Source organism: Numida meleagris, chromosome 3, assembly GCF_002078875.1.
Source record: "Numida meleagris isolate 19003 breed g44 Domestic line chromosome 3, NumMel1.0, whole genome shotgun sequence".
In the NCBI taxonomy this organism is placed as follows: domain Eukaryota; kingdom Metazoa; phylum Chordata; class Aves; order Galliformes; family Numididae; genus Numida; species Numida meleagris.
Window position 1 is genome coordinate 7,658,211 of NC_034411.1, and position 18,722 is coordinate 7,676,932.

General features: G+C 53.5%; 1 protein-coding gene across 5 annotated transcripts in view; it reads left to right on the forward strand.

Annotated features, from left to right (window-relative positions):
* Positions 1-18,469, forward strand: part of SERTAD2 (SERTA domain containing 2) — a 72,733-nt gene extending 54,264 nt beyond the window's left edge. For 2 of the 5 annotated variants that reach the window (XM_021390555.1, XM_021390553.1), the window contains exon 2: positions 16,813-18,469. In XM_021390555.1, coding sequence (XP_021246230.1) covers positions 16,817-17,767 — 951 coding nt within the window. In that variant the 5' untranslated portion in view covers positions 16,813-16,816 and the 3' untranslated portion in view covers positions 17,768-18,469. Of the gene's footprint in view, positions 1-2,417; positions 2,680-3,334; positions 5,586-14,696; positions 14,717-16,812 lie in introns of those variants that run through there. The other 3 variants (XM_021390554.1, XM_021390556.1, XM_021390552.1) reach the window with 3 other exon arrangements.

The following is an 18,722-nucleotide window of genomic DNA, read 5'->3' on the forward strand; positions in this document are numbered from 1 at the left end:
GTCTTACTTTGCAAGAAGTTGTCTGCTGGAGGGCAGTATTAGGTGCTTGCCTGTCGCCTCCTGCGTGCACTAATGCCACAGTTTCCAGGGAGAGAATGAAGATGTTTTGTTCTTACAATTACCTGGTGAAACCTTGTAGTGTTAATATGTACTGCAATTAGAAAGGCCAGGGATGCAATTAGGAACTGAAGAAACAGTTCACTGCATCTTTCTTTATTCTTTATTTATTTATTTATTTATTTATTGAAAAACTTGAGGGGTGCCGATGTTCCAGTGCACTAAAGATTGCCCGTTTCCTAATTAGCACTCACGTTGATAGCCAAAGATCACCTGGCAATCTGTAATATTTCTAATGAATTGTCCTAAGAAGTCTGGTGTCTGTTGTCCCCTCCCAATCTTTGATTTGTCTGTTAACTGATTTACATTTAATACAGGATGGCTTTTTAATGATCTAAAGGAGACTGGGCCTCATTCAGGCAAACTTTGACCATCAATTCTCAAAGACAGTGCTGTGTTTGAGCTGTGCCTGTGGCACGCCTGTGAAACCCTACAGAGAAACACAATTTGGTTCCTTCTCTTGTAGCGTGTTACCCTCTTGTGCAAGCAGCTCAGTGGCCTGCTCCTTGCAGGCATGGACAGTTTTCCTCCAGCTCCTGCAGCTTCTGGGAGCCTCTGCCAACTCACTTCCCTGCCCGGCGCTTCGTGGCTCAGGCGCAGGCTGTTTCTGCACTCACTGACATGTTTGGGCAAATTGCTGGGCCTTGCAGACACCTCCTGGCCAGACTGCTGTGGAGCTGAGCTTCCCAACCAGAAAAGTCTCCTGAAATCCAGGCCATGGGAGTTGCAACCGGCAGTAGGATTGTTCTCTGTTTCCTTACCTCGTTCTGGAGGGGGACGCAGCAAAGCATAGGCAGGAACTCCGCTCGGATCGATTCGTGTTGTGACCTATGCTCGTCTGAGAGTGCTTCTGAGCATGGATGCAGGTTGTACTCGTGTTCGGAGGAATGATCTGCGTTACAGTGTGACTATAAACTCCTGCCAAGAAAGGCCCAGGGGAGTTACAGTAGGAAACAGAAGGGGCCGTGAGTTTTCTCTTAGACTAGCGTAAAATTGGAGCAACCTAGCAAAGTCACGAGTGCTCAGAGCTCACACTTTGGTAAAGGCTTAGGCCTTTTGCTGCCAAATATTACATGGCAAGACTGAGGCCTTGCATATCAGAGTGGAGCCCAGCTGCTTATTTAGCAAATGTTTGTGGTTATGCCTATAGTCCCGGTGATAGCGTGCACACACCCAAGCACAGTGGCTGTAAGTCTGCTGTGGACTTTGAGCTCCAGAAGGCAGGCACTGCTGGGCTGGATGTGTCCTCAGCACGGTTACACCGCCAGATCCCACTGTGGTACATGTCCAGAGCAAAACAAACGGGGAAGATCTATGCAGCCCATATCAGAACTCGCTGCTTCTGCTGGACTGCACGCAAGGGAGCAGGGAAAAACGTAGTATTGTAATGAGGGAGCAAAGGGGTTAGGATTTACAGGACTGTAACTACACAAGGCTTCATTCTGCTCTTAAATATGCCAGGGAGAGCTCAGAGCCATCGCTGCAGTTGTCCCCCCACTCACCAACGTAAAGGGCGCAGAACGTGACCCTGACATATGGCTTCAAAAAAACCCCAAATTGATGAAAATATCTGACTGTTCTGGCTGTCTCTTGAAAAGGCTGAAGCTCGCTGGGCAGGCACCCCTTGAGTTCTAAAGAAAATGAAGCTTTTCCCTTCATTTAGTGATATTTGGTAATGCTGCCTATAATTTCGGAAGTCTTGCTTGCTGAATTTCAGCACCTGTCTGCTGGGAGGTATCCAGCCTGGGGAAACCCTGCTTTTAATTTCTGCTGCCTGCTGATCTAGTCACTTACCAGGGACAGAACTCTGAGGAGAGGTGAGATGGGGCCATGCTCATGGCGTCAGTGGTAGGAAATAGCAGCCTCGGAGCTTTAAACCCCAGCTGCATGGGGTCCCTTCAGTTGTCATTTTAAGAGTATATATGTATGAGTATACTCTTAAACCCGTATAATACAGGTCAAAGTGATCTTTTTTTGTGCAAGTACCATTCTTTTCATTTCTCTGGTTGCAAACGGAACTGTTCCTAGCTTGGCCTTCAGCTTGACTGATCCCAAATTGTTACGGGACCTTCAGAGCCTACTGCCTAAGCGATAGTAACGAGTAAGCATCGCCTTTCTGGTAGTTCTTCCAGCTCTGTCGGCCCGGGGTCCGAGCGCTGGAGCGGAGCGCTGGAGGCTCGGTGCCGCCGGGGCTGCGGGTCGGGCACGGGCACGCGTGCAGGAGGAGGAGGAGGAAGGAGGGAGGAGGGAGGCGGGGGAGGAAGGCCGGGGTGAGGCGGGGCCGTGACGCGGGCCGGAGGGCGAGGAGCTCGCCGGAGCCGCCCCTGGCGTCAGCGCTGGCGGCAAGGGCTGGAGCCGGGGCTGCTCCCGCCTCCTCCTCCTCCTCCCTCCTCCTCCTCCATTGTATAATGCTGCGTGATCGCCGAGCGGAGGCTTAAATCCTCCTCCTCCTCTTCCTCCTCCTCCGCACCCCGGCGCAGCGCGGGAGCGCCATATGGAGCTGCTGTGAGGGGCGAGAGCCGGCGCCCCGCGTGCTCGAGTTGCCGGCTGGAGCCGCATGTGGTGAGCGAGCGGGGCTGGGGGCGGCGGCGGGGGGACGCGAGGGGGGACGTGATGGGGGGACGTGGGGCGGCCCCCGCCTGGGCGGCCACTGGAGCTGCGCGCTGCCGGCGGCTTGTCCCCGCTGCCGCCCCCCCGGAGCGGGGCCGTGCCGAGCCGAGCCGAGCCGAGAGCTGCTCCGGCCGGAGAGGGGCACGGGGCAGGTGCGCGAGGCTCCCTTCAGTTCCAATCGATAAAAAGTACGTCGCGCGCCGCATCCCGCTGCGAGGAACCTCGGCGCGTCATTCCAGCCGGCGGGGTGCAGCCTCACCGGGAGCTCCCAGCGAGAGCGAGGGGCTGGGGGCACCGCGGGTTGGCTGCGAGAGAGCTGGGGGTCGTGGGGAGCTTCTGCTCTGCTGGAGCGAGGCTGACATATGGCCGGGCATGCCTGCACCCCTCCTGGGCTGCGTTAGGGCAGGGGATTAGCGGGTCTTCCCCCCCACGCTCCCTGATAGCGCAGCCAGGAGAGGGGGGGGCGGGGGGGGTTGTGGACAGGGCTCGTTCGGCTTTGGAAAACGGTGTGGTTCATTGTGACTTCCGGGGGGGGGGCGGGGGGGGTTGTGGACAGGGCTCGTTCGGCTTTGGAAAACGGTGTGGTTCATTGTGACTTCCTGCAGGGCTGCGGGGGCGGAGGGGGGGGGGGTGATCGTGGAACAAAATCTTTTTTGCGGTGCCCCTCTAGCTCAGGGCGTTCGCTGCCTCGCTCACATCGGTGTGTCCGGTCTGGGAGGACGAGCTCTCTTGAAGCACGAAAATGGGAGTGCAGTTACCAGCTGTTATTTCTTTGCGTTTTCTTGAGCACCTCTGGAAAACTCCGGGACGCTTTTGCTGGAAATCTGTGGAGGGTTTCACGCGCTGTCCTTCGAGACCCTCGCTGGCTAATTAGCAGTTACACGGCCGTAACGTGAAACGAACGAGCCCGTTTCACCTGCTGGCCCCCCTGCCCGACGCAGGGCACAGCATGTCACAGCTCTGCGTTTGGCAGCCCATGCTCAGGCAAGTGCGAACTCCCAGCTCGGAGAAGCACGGGCTTCTCCAACTGGTGCCTGGGGACGGCACGGTGGCTCTCTGTGCCATCACCGGCTGCTGGATTTGCCCGCTGCAGGACGTGCCATTGCTCAAACAATGGTGGTAGAGGGCTTGGCTGCCCCCTAACATCAGCTTTCTGCTTGTGTGTCTCGAGCGAACGCTTCCTATCGGTGTGAGTTGAAAAGGCAGTTCCTGCCTTTCTGTTCCCACTTGTAGGGACTCACCTGCAAAAAAATACTCTCTCCAAATGCGTTGGAGAGAAGTCTGGCGGGCTTCTCGCTGCGTACAACATTTGTGAAGGCTTCTCGGTTTCCACCTAAGCGCAGGGGAAGCCTTTGCAGTGGCAAAGCAAACAGTAGAAATGAATTGTGAAGTTGCTGTTGGTTATTACGTGTATTGCCTCAGAAATGAAGCAGTTGATGAGGCGGGGTGAGCTAGAAGTTGGCTTTTCTGCCTGAAGTTAAAATGCACGCATTTCCTCATAATAAGCCGGTATCTTTTGAATCTGATTTAAAGTAATGAGCTCGTGGTGGTGTCGGAGATAGGAGGAGGATTAGCAATTTGTGCTGCCAGATAGGTATATTAGAGTGCATCCTAGGGAATTCTTCCATTGTCCAGGCGAGTACTGCAGCATCTAACGTAGCAGCTGGAGATCTTCCTCCTTTCGTGACTGCTCCTACTTCCATTTCAGCTGGTAGTAAAAGCCGCCCACTCCTTTTGGGCAGGAACTGGATTGGACTGCTAACAAATGAGGCTAGACTTTGTGCATACTGAAACCTGACTTTGATTTTTTTGTGGGGGGCTGATTTCTTTTTCTCTGAAGCTGATGCAAAACAAACAACAAGAAACTTGCTAGCCGCAGGTACTTCAGGTTGTGTCTGGAGATGAAGCAGTCTTAAAGAGCATTAAATACATCTGTAGGTGCTGATTTATTAAGAAATGCGATTGTATTCCTTTATGCACCTGCTGTATTTTTACGGAAAAGATGAAATAATGCCACTGTTTCCCAGTGTTTTGGTGGAAATAATGGTCTAAATAATCTAAGCACTCCAGTCCTCTGCCTGAGAGATGCTGAGGAGTTTAAGGCCATGCACTAGTATCAAGGCAGCCCTCAAATTCGATACTCTAAATTTTGTTTTAGCTTCCATGTAGTGCAACAGATCTTACGCAATGTCTAGTTTGAAGGAGTTTGCCATCATTTACACAAGCTGCTTTTATTTTTCCTATAAATAATTCATAGGGGGAAAAAAAAAAAAAAAGAATTCTTTCAGGAACTCTGACTTCTTTCACACTGATGTAAAACACTCCTGGCACGGTTCTTCTCCAAGGGCACAAACACCAGACAGGTGATCCAAAATACTTGTGACTCTTTCTGCTTTTATGTAACATCCTAAAGTGTAATCTGTCAAGCAGGGAGAAGGCGGTACTTTGAAAGTGTAAGTAGTTTGCTGGTAATCTGCTTTTTGTAAGGCAGCGGAGATACACCTTCTCCCAAGCTCGCTGTGCGCAGGCGGCTCCGGAGGAGCCGGCTCCGGTTGCAGCAGTTCCTTAGCACGCACACGCACCGATCGGTGCCAGAAACAGCAGCTTCCAGCTCCCAGGTCCAAAGATCAGGAGCGCAGCGAAGGAGGGAGCAAGGTCCAGTTTAAATGGAAGCAGGCTGGCGGCACGGACCTTCAGCGTGGGTGAATCCCCTGCTAATGAACGGCGTGGAGCAAGTGGAATCGGCCGAGCCGAGAACAGTGCCGACTTCCTTCAGGGGCCTGGCACTGCACCTTGCCTGCCTCTTCATTTCTGTCAGCCTCCAGAGCTGTGCCGCCGCGGAGAAGTGCCTGCTTTCTGTAAGTGGAGAGGGACCCCCCTGACACGTGGTAGTTCTTTCATTCTTTTACAAACGAAGTCAGGTCTTGTGTTTGCTGTAGTGGAGGCTTCAGGTTTTTTGTTGGGGTGTTTTTTTTTTTTTTTTTTGGTTTGTTCAGCATTACCAGCACAAACACTAAAAAAAAAAAAAAAGAAAAAGAGAATAAAACAACAAAGCTGACTGCTGAACACAAGCAGGGAAAGCAAACCTTGTAAACTCAGCTCTAACGTTGCCGTCGGGTGCCCTGAAGGGGAGCAGAAAGCTGAAAGCAGACGTGTGGCGGGGAGGTGGCAGGGGCCGTGCCCTCCCGGCTGCCACTGCGCCTGTCACCGCGCGGAATAGAAAGCGCGCAGCGGCACTGGCTGCTGTGAGCGTGTCGGATGCTCTGTCATCACGAGGCGACTGGGAGGAGCTGTGAAGGTGCGCTCGACTCATGGCTGGGAGATTCCTCCAGCTCGAAGGGGAACTCCTGCCTGGGGAAGAGCTGTTTTCAGGGCATTTCCCAGGGAGAGCCGGGGCGGGCTACGCTGGAGTACGGTGCGGGCAGCGTGCAGGAGGGGCTGCGAGCGGTGCCGAGGAGCAAGGTGCTGGAGAGGCCTGGAGGAGCCAGCAAGCCACCAGAGTGAGTTTTGCCTCTTGATCGTCCCTTCGCTGGGGCCAGGGCTTGGCTAGCACCAGGGAGGCAGCAGCCACCAGCACGTCGGAGGGGCTGTGCGTAATAGGGCCCTGCGTTAGGTGAGTTCCAGCTGGTGTCCCCCAAATGAGGGGCTGCGTTCCCCCTGCCCTGCGTGGTACGTAACGGCAGGTCTTGCCATGCGACATCTGAAGTTGCCAATCTGTATAACCCGATCGGTGTCTTGACAAGCAGTGGGCTTAATGAGGAATTTCTCATTAAAATTACTCTGGAATTGAGTTTTAAGTGGTGTTGAATGACACGAGTCTCAGTTTGTGTGATTGTTAGGAGCCAAAGCTTGTTTACCTTGCTTTCACGTTGGTAAGATGTATTAGATTTCATGTGACAGCTTCTGCTTCTAGGGAAGTCGGAATAAAAATGTGTTCTAGTACGTTAAGGGCACAAAAAAGAAAAGTGCAAATGTGGGTTGTTTTCTTTCATGTTATTTTTAAAACGGGGCGGTATATGGAAGCAGCAGAAGAAAGAAGTTCCTTTTTCAAAGGAACCCTGACTTGTTGGGAAGACCTGAACTCGCCCGAAATGTTGCTCGGGTGATGTGCGATGGGTAAAGCTGTTCTCTCGCTCCCTGATCTCCCCCCCAAAAACTCTGTGCTTCTCGAGCCACGCTCCCCCCCGACGGAAACGCGACAATCATCAGCTCCTTCCTCAGCAGTCCCCGAGGTTCCCTGCAGAGTGGCCTGTAACTTCAGTCCTTCAAAACCTCCTGGCGTGCCAGGCAGGCAGCGAGGGCGAGCGAGCTGCGCTATAGAAAGAACCGCCCATGATTGGAGGTAAACTATGCGGATATATGTTGGGGTGGAGGTTGAAAGGAGCGTGGAGGGCATATTTGAAGCAAACCGTACAACTGCTACAGCAGGTCTGACTAGTTTCAGACGCCTGAAGGCAGCTTTGTCTCAACTTCAGGTAGCTGCGAAATGAAGTTTTTAAAACCTAATTCAGAAATACGTCGTCATCTTCCGGCGCCTCCACGAACCCTTTACTCTTGGTGTGTTTTTACAGGCAGCCTTTCACTCGTGGAAGAAAGTGCTTAATAGGTACACGTGCACGCATATCGTTTGCATATTTTTAAAATGTGCACTTCATCAAGATAGGAGGCAGGCGTGCACGCACAGAGCACGGCCTTTTTTCAGCTAGAGGTAGCGCTTTGCTTTATCTCCGCGTGCTGGTGTACGTGCGTGCCAGTGAGAGAGAGCTGTCTGCATCTGAGCGCTTCCCCTGGCACCATTTGCTGCCGCTCGCTCCGTGTGCCCGTCCCCGTGCACGAGCAGTGACTCACGCTGCTGCAGAGAGATTCTGACCGGGGCAGCTTTCATGCCAGCTGTCCCAGGGGCCCGATAACTTGCTTGGGTTCCCCTCCTGCGCTCGAGCACACGCTCTGTTTCACCCTCCTGCTCCATCTGGCTCTTGGAAGCAGCCCTTCCCCTCTCCTCCCCTCGCCGAAGCATTACACAAACGCCTCGCAAAGGAAAAGAAGTGCTACCAAGTGCTCTGCGTGCGTGCGTGCGTGCGTGTGTCACGCAGCACACAGCTTCCTCTTGCTGCCCTGCTTCTCCACGCCGTCGGTGCAACACACACGTGATAGCTGTGCCGTGATAAGGGCTGTTTGTTTGTTTGTTTGTTTAATTGTGGGGAGAACTGGCAGAAGAATGTCTTGGGGGAGGTGAAGGGGCTGCTCTGACCGAATGCAAAACGAGGTTCGGAGCACTCAGTTTCAGTTTCCCCATTTCCTTCTGTATTTTCCACTCCCATTTCCCAGAAACTGGCTTTGGGATCGAGTTTTCACCCGGCACTAAGTGACCTGTGGGAAGCACGCTTCAAAGTACGGGCTGAGTACGCACGCTGTTCAAATATGCTGCTAGAAAAGTGTCCCCGCGCAAGATGAAACGATTTATTTGAGAACTTCTGGCATTACCGTGCTGAAAACTTTGCGGGTCGCGCGGAGGCTGTTTGGAATGGCACTGCTTCGCTGCAGTCGTTTTTATCGTGCAATCCAACAGGTGCTGTGAAAAACGAAATCCCTTTCCTCTCTGGCTGTAGCTGCTGCGCGTTGCGAGCAGTTCAAGGCTGGCCAAAGTTCCCTTTATCAGCTCTCAGAAGGCTCCTCGGGGCCGGCATGAAAACACACGCTGCGTTTCAACAAACGCGAGCCGGGCCGAAAGGCCACCACCGGTTAGACAACGTGATACCATCACCCAACGCTGTCTTTGCAAACTTTCCTGTCAAACTTTAACTTTGTTGCTGCCGCTCTCATTGGTGGAGAAACGTCCAGCAGTTTTACCACCTCCCCACAAGAGACGTGGGGGCGAGTGAGCGCGTTCTCACAGCACATCCTTGCTTGCGGGGCTGCGTTCATTTTATTGAAGCAACAACGTTGAAAGCAGCTCAAGTGCGACGTAGCTGCTTTACGAAGCGCCGGGGAAATGCCTTCTGTTCTAATCTTTGTTTTTTCCTCTTTTAACTTTCGGCAGCGAGAAACGAGTTAACAAACGCAAGCTGCAGGCCGGGAACTAAAATGACTTGTCATTGCTGGGATGTGCTTTGCATTTTGCAGCACACGTTTCTTTTGGAGTTTTTGCTCTTCCCCTCCCTCCCCCCCGCCCCGGTTCGCTGCTTTTCAGTTTGACTGTGATAATTTATTCAGCACTGTTTTCAGAGCAATAACCTACTTTTTGGCAAACCGGTCGGTTCTTTCTGCAGCGGTGTGGGTATTTTTTCCCCTCCGTGCGCTGATGAAGGGCTGAGGACGAGGGGGAAAAACAAGCCCTCTGTGGGGAAAAGACGCCGCGATACGCTCGAAAGCAAGGGCTCTCACCAAGCAATTATAGACACGCGCGGAAAACTCTTATTATACACAGAGGGGTCTGGTCCCTCCTGGATGCGTGCACAACTCTCATTAACCTTTATAGGAATGTGACGCAGCCAGCGGACATGGGTCTACAGCGCTCTGTCCCTGCGTGCGCTACAAAGACCGGCTGGCCCGTGGCATGCGTGTGCCAATAGAGATGTCTCCTGGTGCACAGCACAGCACAGCATCGCCGTGATCTATTGTTTCGAGTGGCGTTGCTGAGGAGGAAGGATGTGTTGGTTGCGCTGTTTCATCCTTCTCCCTCAGAGACTGACCGGTAGCATCTTGTCGTGTCATTTTAGCAGGGAAAGGGGAGAGCGCGTTCGTTAATCCGTGTCACTTTCTGCTGGCTGCGCCGGCTCTTGCAGATCGTTTCAAATGTGATTTACAAGGAGCCTCTTCCCAGCCACGCTCTCGCTGTGCCGCTGCCTGCAGGCTCTGGAGTGGGAAGAGGAGGAAGGCAGCCGGCTCGCGGCTGAGCCGGGCCCCGGAGCGGCACACAGCCATCTTCGCTGCTGCTGATCCGCTGCTGCGAGAGACGCCAGCCCCGCTTCTCCCTGCACGCAGGCCTCGGCGTGCCAGTGGGACTGGCAGCTGCTGGGCGAGGGGCCCCGGTGCCAGGAGCAGCACGGAGCTGGGCGAGCTGCTTGGCAGCTCCCAAGGAGCCTGTGCGTGGAAGCACTCGCGTGCTTTTCAGGTGACTGCGAGCAGAGCCTACTGAATCATCGGCTCGTCCTGTAGCAGAGCCTGAGAAGCTGGCCTAACGCAGCGCCCGGTTTTATTTACTGCGGCTCTCATTTCCTACTCCTGCTGCCCAGGTGTGTTACGCAGATCCTAATCCTTCAGCTTTTGACGCTGGCAGCAGGCAGAGCCGCTCGGCCTGCGTGCACCCAGCGCCGTGTGACTTGATTTGCGCTTGGCAGGCCTGGCGGCTTCCTTAGGGCTGCCACGTGGAGCATGAATTTGAGAAGAACCTTGGCCGGCGCGGTGGGGTGGCTCTGCGAAGCGTGGGGCCGCAGCAAGACCTGTCCCGGGGAGGCTGAACGGAGGGGTCTGCACCGAGGGCACGTTGCCCAGAGGCCACCCCTAGAGCCATGGCTCCCAGTGGCAATCCGCCGCCAAGGCCCACGTCAAGCCAGTGTGTGTGAGACGTTTGCAGTAGACGTGTCTTCTGCTGGGCAATCCCTTTTTTCCAGTAAACACCGCCGCCTCGTACAGGAATAAGGGCTGTTCTGGATGAAGGTGTTGTAGCCTCAGAGTGCTGTCTAGCAGCCGTACCTGCTCCCTGCACTGAAACAACGGCCCTTGTTGCTCACAGCCGGGCTGCAGCCCGCTGCAGTGTGCCCGGCTAACCCGCGTTGTCTTGTTCCCCTCCTGCTTCTGCCAGGGCAGATTTTAATGGCTTAACGAGCTAACAAGTGCCCGTCTGATTTAAACTTGTATTAAGTTCTGTTACCCCGATAGAATTCTTAATATTATAAACACCCTTAATAACATGGCTATAATCTAGAAAACCTGCTCTCCTTTTTCCAAACAATTACTTAATGAGGCAGTAATTTATCCTAAGCTATATTTATTGGAGCCTTGTATTTATTGCAGCTTTATCAGACGTACTCGGTGCGTGCAGTTAGTCAAAAACATTAGAACTGCTCCGCTTCTTCCAAGAGAACATGTTACATTTAGCAAACTGACAGCATTAGGAACTGTTTCCAATTTAATAGAAGCATATGTTTCCTGCGAGGCTTAACACACTGCAGAGCTGGAGATTGCCTTAGACTGCGGCTTTGCCTTTTTTTTTTTTTTTTTTAGCGTGGTAGAAACGAGCTGGAAAGAGAAGGCAGAAGTGGAGCTTGCAAGTCGTGTTTCTGGTTGTTTTGCTGGCTTTTGTTTCCCAGAGAGCCTTCTCGCAGGGCTCCGGCAGGCTGCGAGCTGAAGAAACTATCAAGAAAGTGGTGTGGGCGGCGCGCGGAGAGCTGCGCTCCAAACGCAGTTTCTGATCATTAACAAACAGCAAGAGCTTGCTCTGCCCTCTGGGCCTCAAATAGTACAGTATGCAACAAGGGAGAGCAGGCAAGGCACGAGGATGGAAACAGTAGGATCAGATTACAGTTTCAAAATATCGCTGGAACACGTTGGCTGGCGTTACGCTATTGACTGGCTTTATAATTGCCTTGCTTATTTGCTAGGGAAGGCTTCACCTTACTCGCTGATGAAGGCGGGCGTTCCTTCGGGGCCTGGGGGACTCTGGGCTAACCCGGCCCCTGAGCGTCGCCCACCACGCTGCCCTTATTTCCAGTTCAGCCCGAGCCTGGAAAGGCCTCTCGCCCTGCCGCAGCCTGCCGAGGTGGGGGGGTGCCGGCAGCGGGGTGCTGATGCTGAGCCTGCAGGGAGAGGGGGGAAATAGCCACCACCGACGGCTACTGCTGCCACCGGCGGCCTCATGGCGAAGGCTTGCAAACGTGAAAGCAATTCCCTGTGCTCTCTGGAAGCACAGAGTGACCCAGGAGGCCAGTTTTTTAATACGGCTCTGAAGGAGGGTTTTCTGAGTGCTTATTAAACCTCACTCCGTTTAAAAACAAAACAAACAAACAAAAAAAAAAAACCATCCAGAATTAATATAAAATGTAAGTGTCGGGGAAAACTGACGTCGTAAATGAGAGAGCGTGGCTCTGGAGGGGCAGAAAGCCCAGCACAGCTCTCCTTCCCCTGCCCCTCACCTAGGGTTGGCCTTCTTGTCTCCTGCTCACCTCTGCCATGAGGGCAGATCCTTACCCAGCAGCACTCGTCAGGAGCCCTCCCTTCAGCCGGGCAGCGCAGGCGCGTTCAACTCAAACAAGTAAAAGCTGCATCAGATCCTGAGAAGCAGCCTTGCAAAAAAAAAAAAAAAAAAAGCCACCCACACCAAACCCCTGTCAGAGCACAAATTGCCAGCCAGCTGCAGCACGCTGAATGTAGCCGTGCCTCGCTGCGTGGTACGTGCTGTACCAGCTCCCCGGGATGCTGCCGTGCCAGGATTTAAAGACCACGGTGTCAAGAGATGAAAGCCTCCAGGAGGGGTGAATTTCACCACGCCGTGCCCTCACCTCCAGAAGCCCCCGCTGCGTACTCGCTTCGGCTCTGGTGTTAAACCTCTGCACCCAGCTTGCTTCCACTGAGACTGGGAGGGGGTGCTGGAGATCGTGCAGCTCATGGGGATGGATCCGTGGGAGCCGCCTGTGGGTTCGGGTGGTCCCTCAGGCTGGGCTGGGCAGCGCAGCGACGCCTGTGGGGCGCGCACACCTCTGCTAGCTCCGAGGAGCCGGCCCTCATCTTGCCAGTTGAACCCAGTTGGCACAAAAGACCTTTTTATTTCGGTCCCGCGGCTCTCGGTGCCAAATCCCGATCCCGCTGCAGGCAGTAACAAAACTCTCATTGACGACCGTCGGGCCAGGATACAGCCAACGCGGCCCTCAAGGGTGAGAAGCGAGGGATGGAGGAGAGGGAAACAACGCTCCGTGCCCCAGACCTGGGGGGGGTTGGCTGCCTGTGGGCTCCGCAGTTGGGTGCGTTCACCTTTGTGAGCAGCGTGCCGCTCGCTGTCACAGCCTTGCCTAATTCACCTGCTCGTCCTCTGGGCCGGCCCATGGGGCGGCACCAACGTGGGTGGAAAAGCAGTTTGTTAAAGACTCTGTCCCACTCGGTGCCCAGTTCCTCTTTCTTTCTCTTCCTTCCCGTCTGCCCCAAGGAGCCGGGGGACTTGCGGGCTGCGGGAGTGATTTCCAAGAAGAGGCATTTCAAACTAAGCCGCTCAAAGCCCTTGCGAGTTAACATGAACGATAACCAAATCACCTTTCCCTCTTTTTTTTTTTTTTTTCTCTTTTTCCAATACATCCAGTGCTTCCCTGTGCCAAATTCCCAATTAATAACGAGGTTTTAGAAATAGCCCAGCAGTAACGAGGACTAATGGCGTAAGCACAACTGGTGCATGCAGCAGCTGCGCCTTGACGTGTGCGACCCTCTGCAGAGCCAAGGGCTGATCTCCAGGTCTCCAGGTGGGCTCGGAGGCACAGGCAGGCATCGTGACACAAGCTTTGTTCTGTGCGGCCGATGATCTCTTCTGCTGAGCCCCAACTGTATTTCCTCCCAGCTCAGCCTGAAGAGCACCAATAGAAGGACACTAAATGCCATGCAAATGAAATATATGTATATATGACTTTTGTTTTTCAATTAAGAAAAGCCAGCTCCCAAACAATGCTAGCGTTTCTCTGGCTCTGAGGCACGTGCGATCACCCTAAATGGGCAAAAAAGCAAACTGCATCTTTCTCAGCAACAATGGTTCAGCTTCTGGGTCTGGATCTTCCAGCTCTGGGGCCAACTGGTGGATAATGTTGGGGAAAATCTCCAAGTAATTCCCCTCCCCCCGTCCCTGGATAAATTCTTTTTTTTTTCCACGGCCTTCCTTCAGCTTTCTAGTTCCACATACCTAAGTAACGTTCAAAACTAACTTGCATACCAAAGCCCCGTCCCTGTTCCAGCCATAGGACTCAGGACCTGCCTCCAACTTCCCGTGCTCAGCAGGGTGCAAGCCGGCCTCCTCTCGTCCCAGTCTTTGCCCAGCCAGCTCCGTAAGTTCGGCACCTTCCCTCTCCCAGCACGAGCTCCGGCCGGAGAGGTTTGCGGTGAGGGTTTTGTTGGAGACGTTTGAGCTTGCAGCTTGTTTTTATGGCGTGCCACGTCTTAAGATGTACAGAAGGGATCTCTCTAATGTAGGCACGAAACTGCTGGTAGGAGGAGGTGGTTTGAACCCTAAAGAATAAACAGGCAACACTGACTTAAGCTGCGGCAGTCCAAAACTGCACAGTTACTTTGCAGAGATCCAGAGAAATGCTTGCGAGACTCAGAGCTTGTCTGTTCTTACCAACTGCATCACTTGGTCTGAAAAGATACCGCCTCCTCGCTTCGCGTAGAGTCAATAAAGTGATTTATGGAAACTGGAGGAAAATGTTTTTACAATTCCCATTTGCGTGCCGGAGGAGAAGGGAGCAAAGTAAAACTCTACAAAGCCGGGAGTCTAGCAGTGTTCGTTTGAGCCCCGCTCGGGGGAATTAAACGTCCTGCTTGGGCTGCAATCCTGCCCTGTGCCTGTAATAGTTAAATGCTTTTCAGAGAGCGTTTCCGGGGAGAAGAAAACTGAAAGCTGCGCTGAGAAGCTCGGAGGTTAAATTTTGAGTTTTCCTGGTCTGTTTGGTCTTTTCAAAGGGCCAGCTCGGAACTAAGCTACGTGAAGATCGAGTGAGATGTGCAAGCGTGACAGTCATACGTACAGGAAACCTTGAATCATTTCTGAGCTTCCTGGAACACGACGCGGGGAGCTTATCGTCGTGTTTACTAATGATGATCCCATCGCTGCTGGCCAGCTTAGGAAACGTCCAGCTGTACCAGCACCTCGATCTTGGGCGCGCACGGGAGAAGCCGACTCACTTGGGTTCTTTAGAGACGTGTGCCGACGTCCCCGGCGAGAACATTTCATAACCAAGGGTAGGGAGCGGAGCATGGCCACCACAAGGGTGTTTTCTTCATCCTGGGGAAAAAGGTGGGCTTTGTGCAGCCAGTATTTTTATACATTCCTCGCAGAGCCTGACGAACTTCAAAACTCTCACAGCCCCCTGAGCCATTAACAAATTTCTCTTTAAATAGATAGAGCATTGCGGATGGAACGTTGGTATGTCTGTAGCACAGAGTCTGTCTTTTTTCAGGGGAGGAGAGAGTAGGAAGGGGTGGGAAGCTGCTGGCCCTCCCTGTGACCCACGGCTCCTTTAGCGCGTGCTGGAGCCTGGGAGGACTTGGGATTGGTGCTGGCCTCCAGCTCCCGTTCTTGCCGTATTTGTCGGAAGTCACGGGAGGCGTGTTGGCCGTGAGTGTTTGAGCAGGAGATCCTCCCCGCCATCCCCAGCCCACGTGCGTGGCTCCGGAGTAGCCCGTGGAAGTGACAGCAGGGAGCGGAGACAAACCAGAGCCCGGCGGTGGTGCTGCATTTCAGAGGTTTTGCTCACCCGAGATTCCAGGCGCGGGGACTGCTGGGAGCTGGCCAAGGCGCTTGGATCGCAGCCTGCCCGTTCTCGGCTCCGCCGCGCTGCTCCCTCCCCCCGCCTTGCTTTTTTTAATTGCATAATATGCTAGAAAATGATCTGCATTCGGGACTTATTTTTAACCAGAAAAGGCTCTCTTCGCCCAATCTGATTTTGGATTTCGCATCCAGCAGACGCCTCCCGAACCTCATTCCTTTTTCCATCGAAACCCCGACTTCTGTCGCCCCTTCCCATCTCTCCCATTTTGTGAGGGCTCTTCGCTTTTCGGTGTTCCACAGACGTTCCTGGGGCCGTCTGCACATCCTTAGCAGAGCTGTCTGTCTGTCTGTCTGTCTGACCAGCGTGCGGTGACCAAACGCCTCACACCCGCCCAGCTCAGTCACACTGTGGGCGTGGGGCCTGGTGGGGGAACTGGGAATGGTGCTCCAATAAGGAAGGCGCGTTGCGTCTCTGCATGAGAGCTGGGGGGCAGCTGTATGTTGAAGCTTCTGGCCTTCCAGTCCCCCCAGTTCAGACGCACAACGCGCTTTGGTTTGGGAGAAGGGAAGCCAACCCGGGCCTCTGGGAAGCCCGGCTGGAGGTGGCGAAGGAGGGGCCGGGGAGAGGATCTCAGCTGCCGTGTGACAGCGCTTCCTGCCCCCACCAGCACAGCCCTCCCACGCCGCTGCAGGCGGTGCCCGCTGAGCCCTGCGCCGTGCAGCTCTCGTTCCATGGGCCTGTCCCCAGCGTGGGGCCGGGGCTGTGTCTCAGCAGGGTACCCCATGGCTGCCCCACACCTGGGGGCCTTTCTGATGGAGGTGCCCGTGTCCCCAGACCCCGGGCACCGCGCTGGCTGGGTCCGGGGCCCCCACTGCGGCGGCAGAGAGTGCAGAGAATAATCTTGGCCATCAGGCTAAACGACCTGGCGGCTCTTCTTCTTTGTCTGTAATTTCTCTAATTCTGTGATGAGGGAAATAACTGCATTTCCTGCTCCAGTCGTGTGGGCCATATGCAATCATTTAAACAAACCCACGAGCTCAGAGATGCCCCTATCCAAGGAGCTCAGTTCGCAGACTTCACCGAGGTCTCCCTGTTCACTGAGGACTCTCTCGGCGCACGATTGCTTAAGCCTCGTTCCCCTTCCCCCCACAAACATACCTTCAAACAGAAAGGGAAATGACTTGCAAGAAGAGCGTGTTGTGTTTCTGTGCCTAGTGGTGGCCACGAAATTCTAAGGTGCATTTAATAGAGTTTGCAGCTTGCAGATACATGGGACCATACGCTTCACCACATGTGCTGGGGGAAACCTGCCGCCAGGTGCACAGGGGCTTGAGTTTTACAGGTGCCGTTCTAATTCCTGCTTGGGATTTACCAGCCCAGCCACGCTAAGAGGTGATGGAGTGGAGCATGGAGTTCAGGCTGCTCCTGCTTCCCCTTCACCCCACTGTGAGCAAAGAGTGAGTTTTATGTGGGCGGCTCCGCGTGCTTGGGCTGACGGCGGGGGGACGGGACGTCTGGGCTGCCCACACCGCCCGGACAGGGCGTAGGGATTGGCTGGGTGGGAAAAGGAGAGCAGACGTAAGCTTCGCTGGCTTGATCAGTGCCTTGTCCTTCCTTTCAGATATATGTTGGGGAAAGGAGGAAAGCGGAAGTTTGACGAGCATGAAGATGGGTTGGAAGGCAAAGTGGTGTCTCCTACTGACGGTCCCTCTAAGGTGTCTTACACCTTACAGCGTCAGACTATCTTCAACATTTCCCTTATGAAACTTTATAACCACAGGCCATTAACCGAGCCGAGCTTGCAAAAGACAGTTTTAATTAACAACATGCTGAGGCGAATCCAGGAAGAACTCAAACAAGAAGGCAGCTTGAGGCCCGTGTTCGTGACCGCGTCGCAGCCCGCCGACCCTCTCAGCGACAACTTCCGCGAGGCCCAGCCGGCGTTCAGCCACCTCGCCGCCCCGTCCCTGCTCCCCACTGACTTGGTAAGCACTACGCCCCTGGAGTCCTGCCTCACCCCGGCCTCTTTGCTCGAGGACGACACTTTTTGCACTTCCCCGACTGTCCAGCACGACGGTCCGACGAAACTACCACCTCCTGCTCTCCAGCCAGTCAAGGACAGCTTCTCCTCAGCCTTGGATGAAATCGAGGAGCTCTGTCCCGCACCTACCTCCGCAGAGGCAGTAGCAGTAGCAGCCGAATCCGCCGCCGGCGACTCTAAAGCCCACCCCTGCGAGTCCAGCGTTCCGAAGCCCGAGGGCGTCGCGGAGAGCAGAACGGCCGAGTCCAAACTCATGGAGCCGCTCCCTGGCAACTTCGAGATCACGACTTCCACAGGTTTCCTCACGGACTTGACCCTGGATGACATTCTGTTCGCTGACATTGACACGTCCATGTACGATTTTGACCCCTGCACGTCGGCCGCGGGGGCTGCCTCCAAAATGGCGCCCGTCTCGGCGGACGAGCTCCTAAAGACGCTCGCGCCGTACAGCAGTCAGCCAGTAACTCCAAATCAGCCTTTCAAAATGGACCTCACAGAACTGGATCACATCATGGAGGTGCTTGTCGGGTCTTAAAATACAGAAATAGAGCAACTCTCTCTCTCTCTCTCTCTCTCTCTCCTTTTATTTTTATTTTTTAAGTACCAGTATATACACTCGGTAGTATTTCCATCGTCCCTCCCACCTCTATTCACAGCACTGTGCATGCGTCCTTGCTTGCCTTTTTGGAAGAGAAAAGGATCACACTAGTTTTTGCTTCGAGCAGAGTTGGAGTGCCTTCATCCACGTACGACCACTTCTAATGTATTTTTTTTCCCAAGTGGTTCCTCAAGGAAGACCGAATATCCTGGTATAGGAAAGAATACGTATTGTAGACGATGCCGTGTTCTGACAAAAAGACAAAACGTTGTACAAGCTAAGCACAAGGATTACGTTGGGGAAAGCTGTAAATTGCATGTGCATATTTGTCTATTTTTTCTATAAGTTTTATTGCGAGAGGTTAAAAAAAAAAAAAGTTCTTATTTAGATAATCTCAATACCATTTTAGCCCTGTAGAGGTTGACTTAGCAATTCAGCCTTTTGGAGGCATTAACCCGCTCCTCTTTAAGTGTTGCATTTACATGGCTGTTCAGAAACTGCTGCCCAAATTTATTTTATATTTTTGTACAGATTCTGCAGTTTATGATATTGTTTTTTCTAAAAACAAATGCTGTTTATACACACACACACACACACACACACAAAAAAAAATAGCTATTTTGATAGGATTTGCTCACATAGTTCCTGCGTAATTCAGATGTACAAGAACCACTTGTACTTTTATACGGAGTTGTAACGTTTTATATGCGTATGGTGCAAAGAGAAAATTAGATCAAATAAGCCTGCGGTCGGTTTCCCTGAATGCAAACAAAACAAAAACCAAGTGCTTTAAGAAAGGGCCGGGAGCTGCTTCTGCAGGAGCCTCGCCAGCGCCCGCTCGCTGCCGTTCCCGCTGCGCACTACTGTGACCCCCGGATCTCAGAGCCATGTC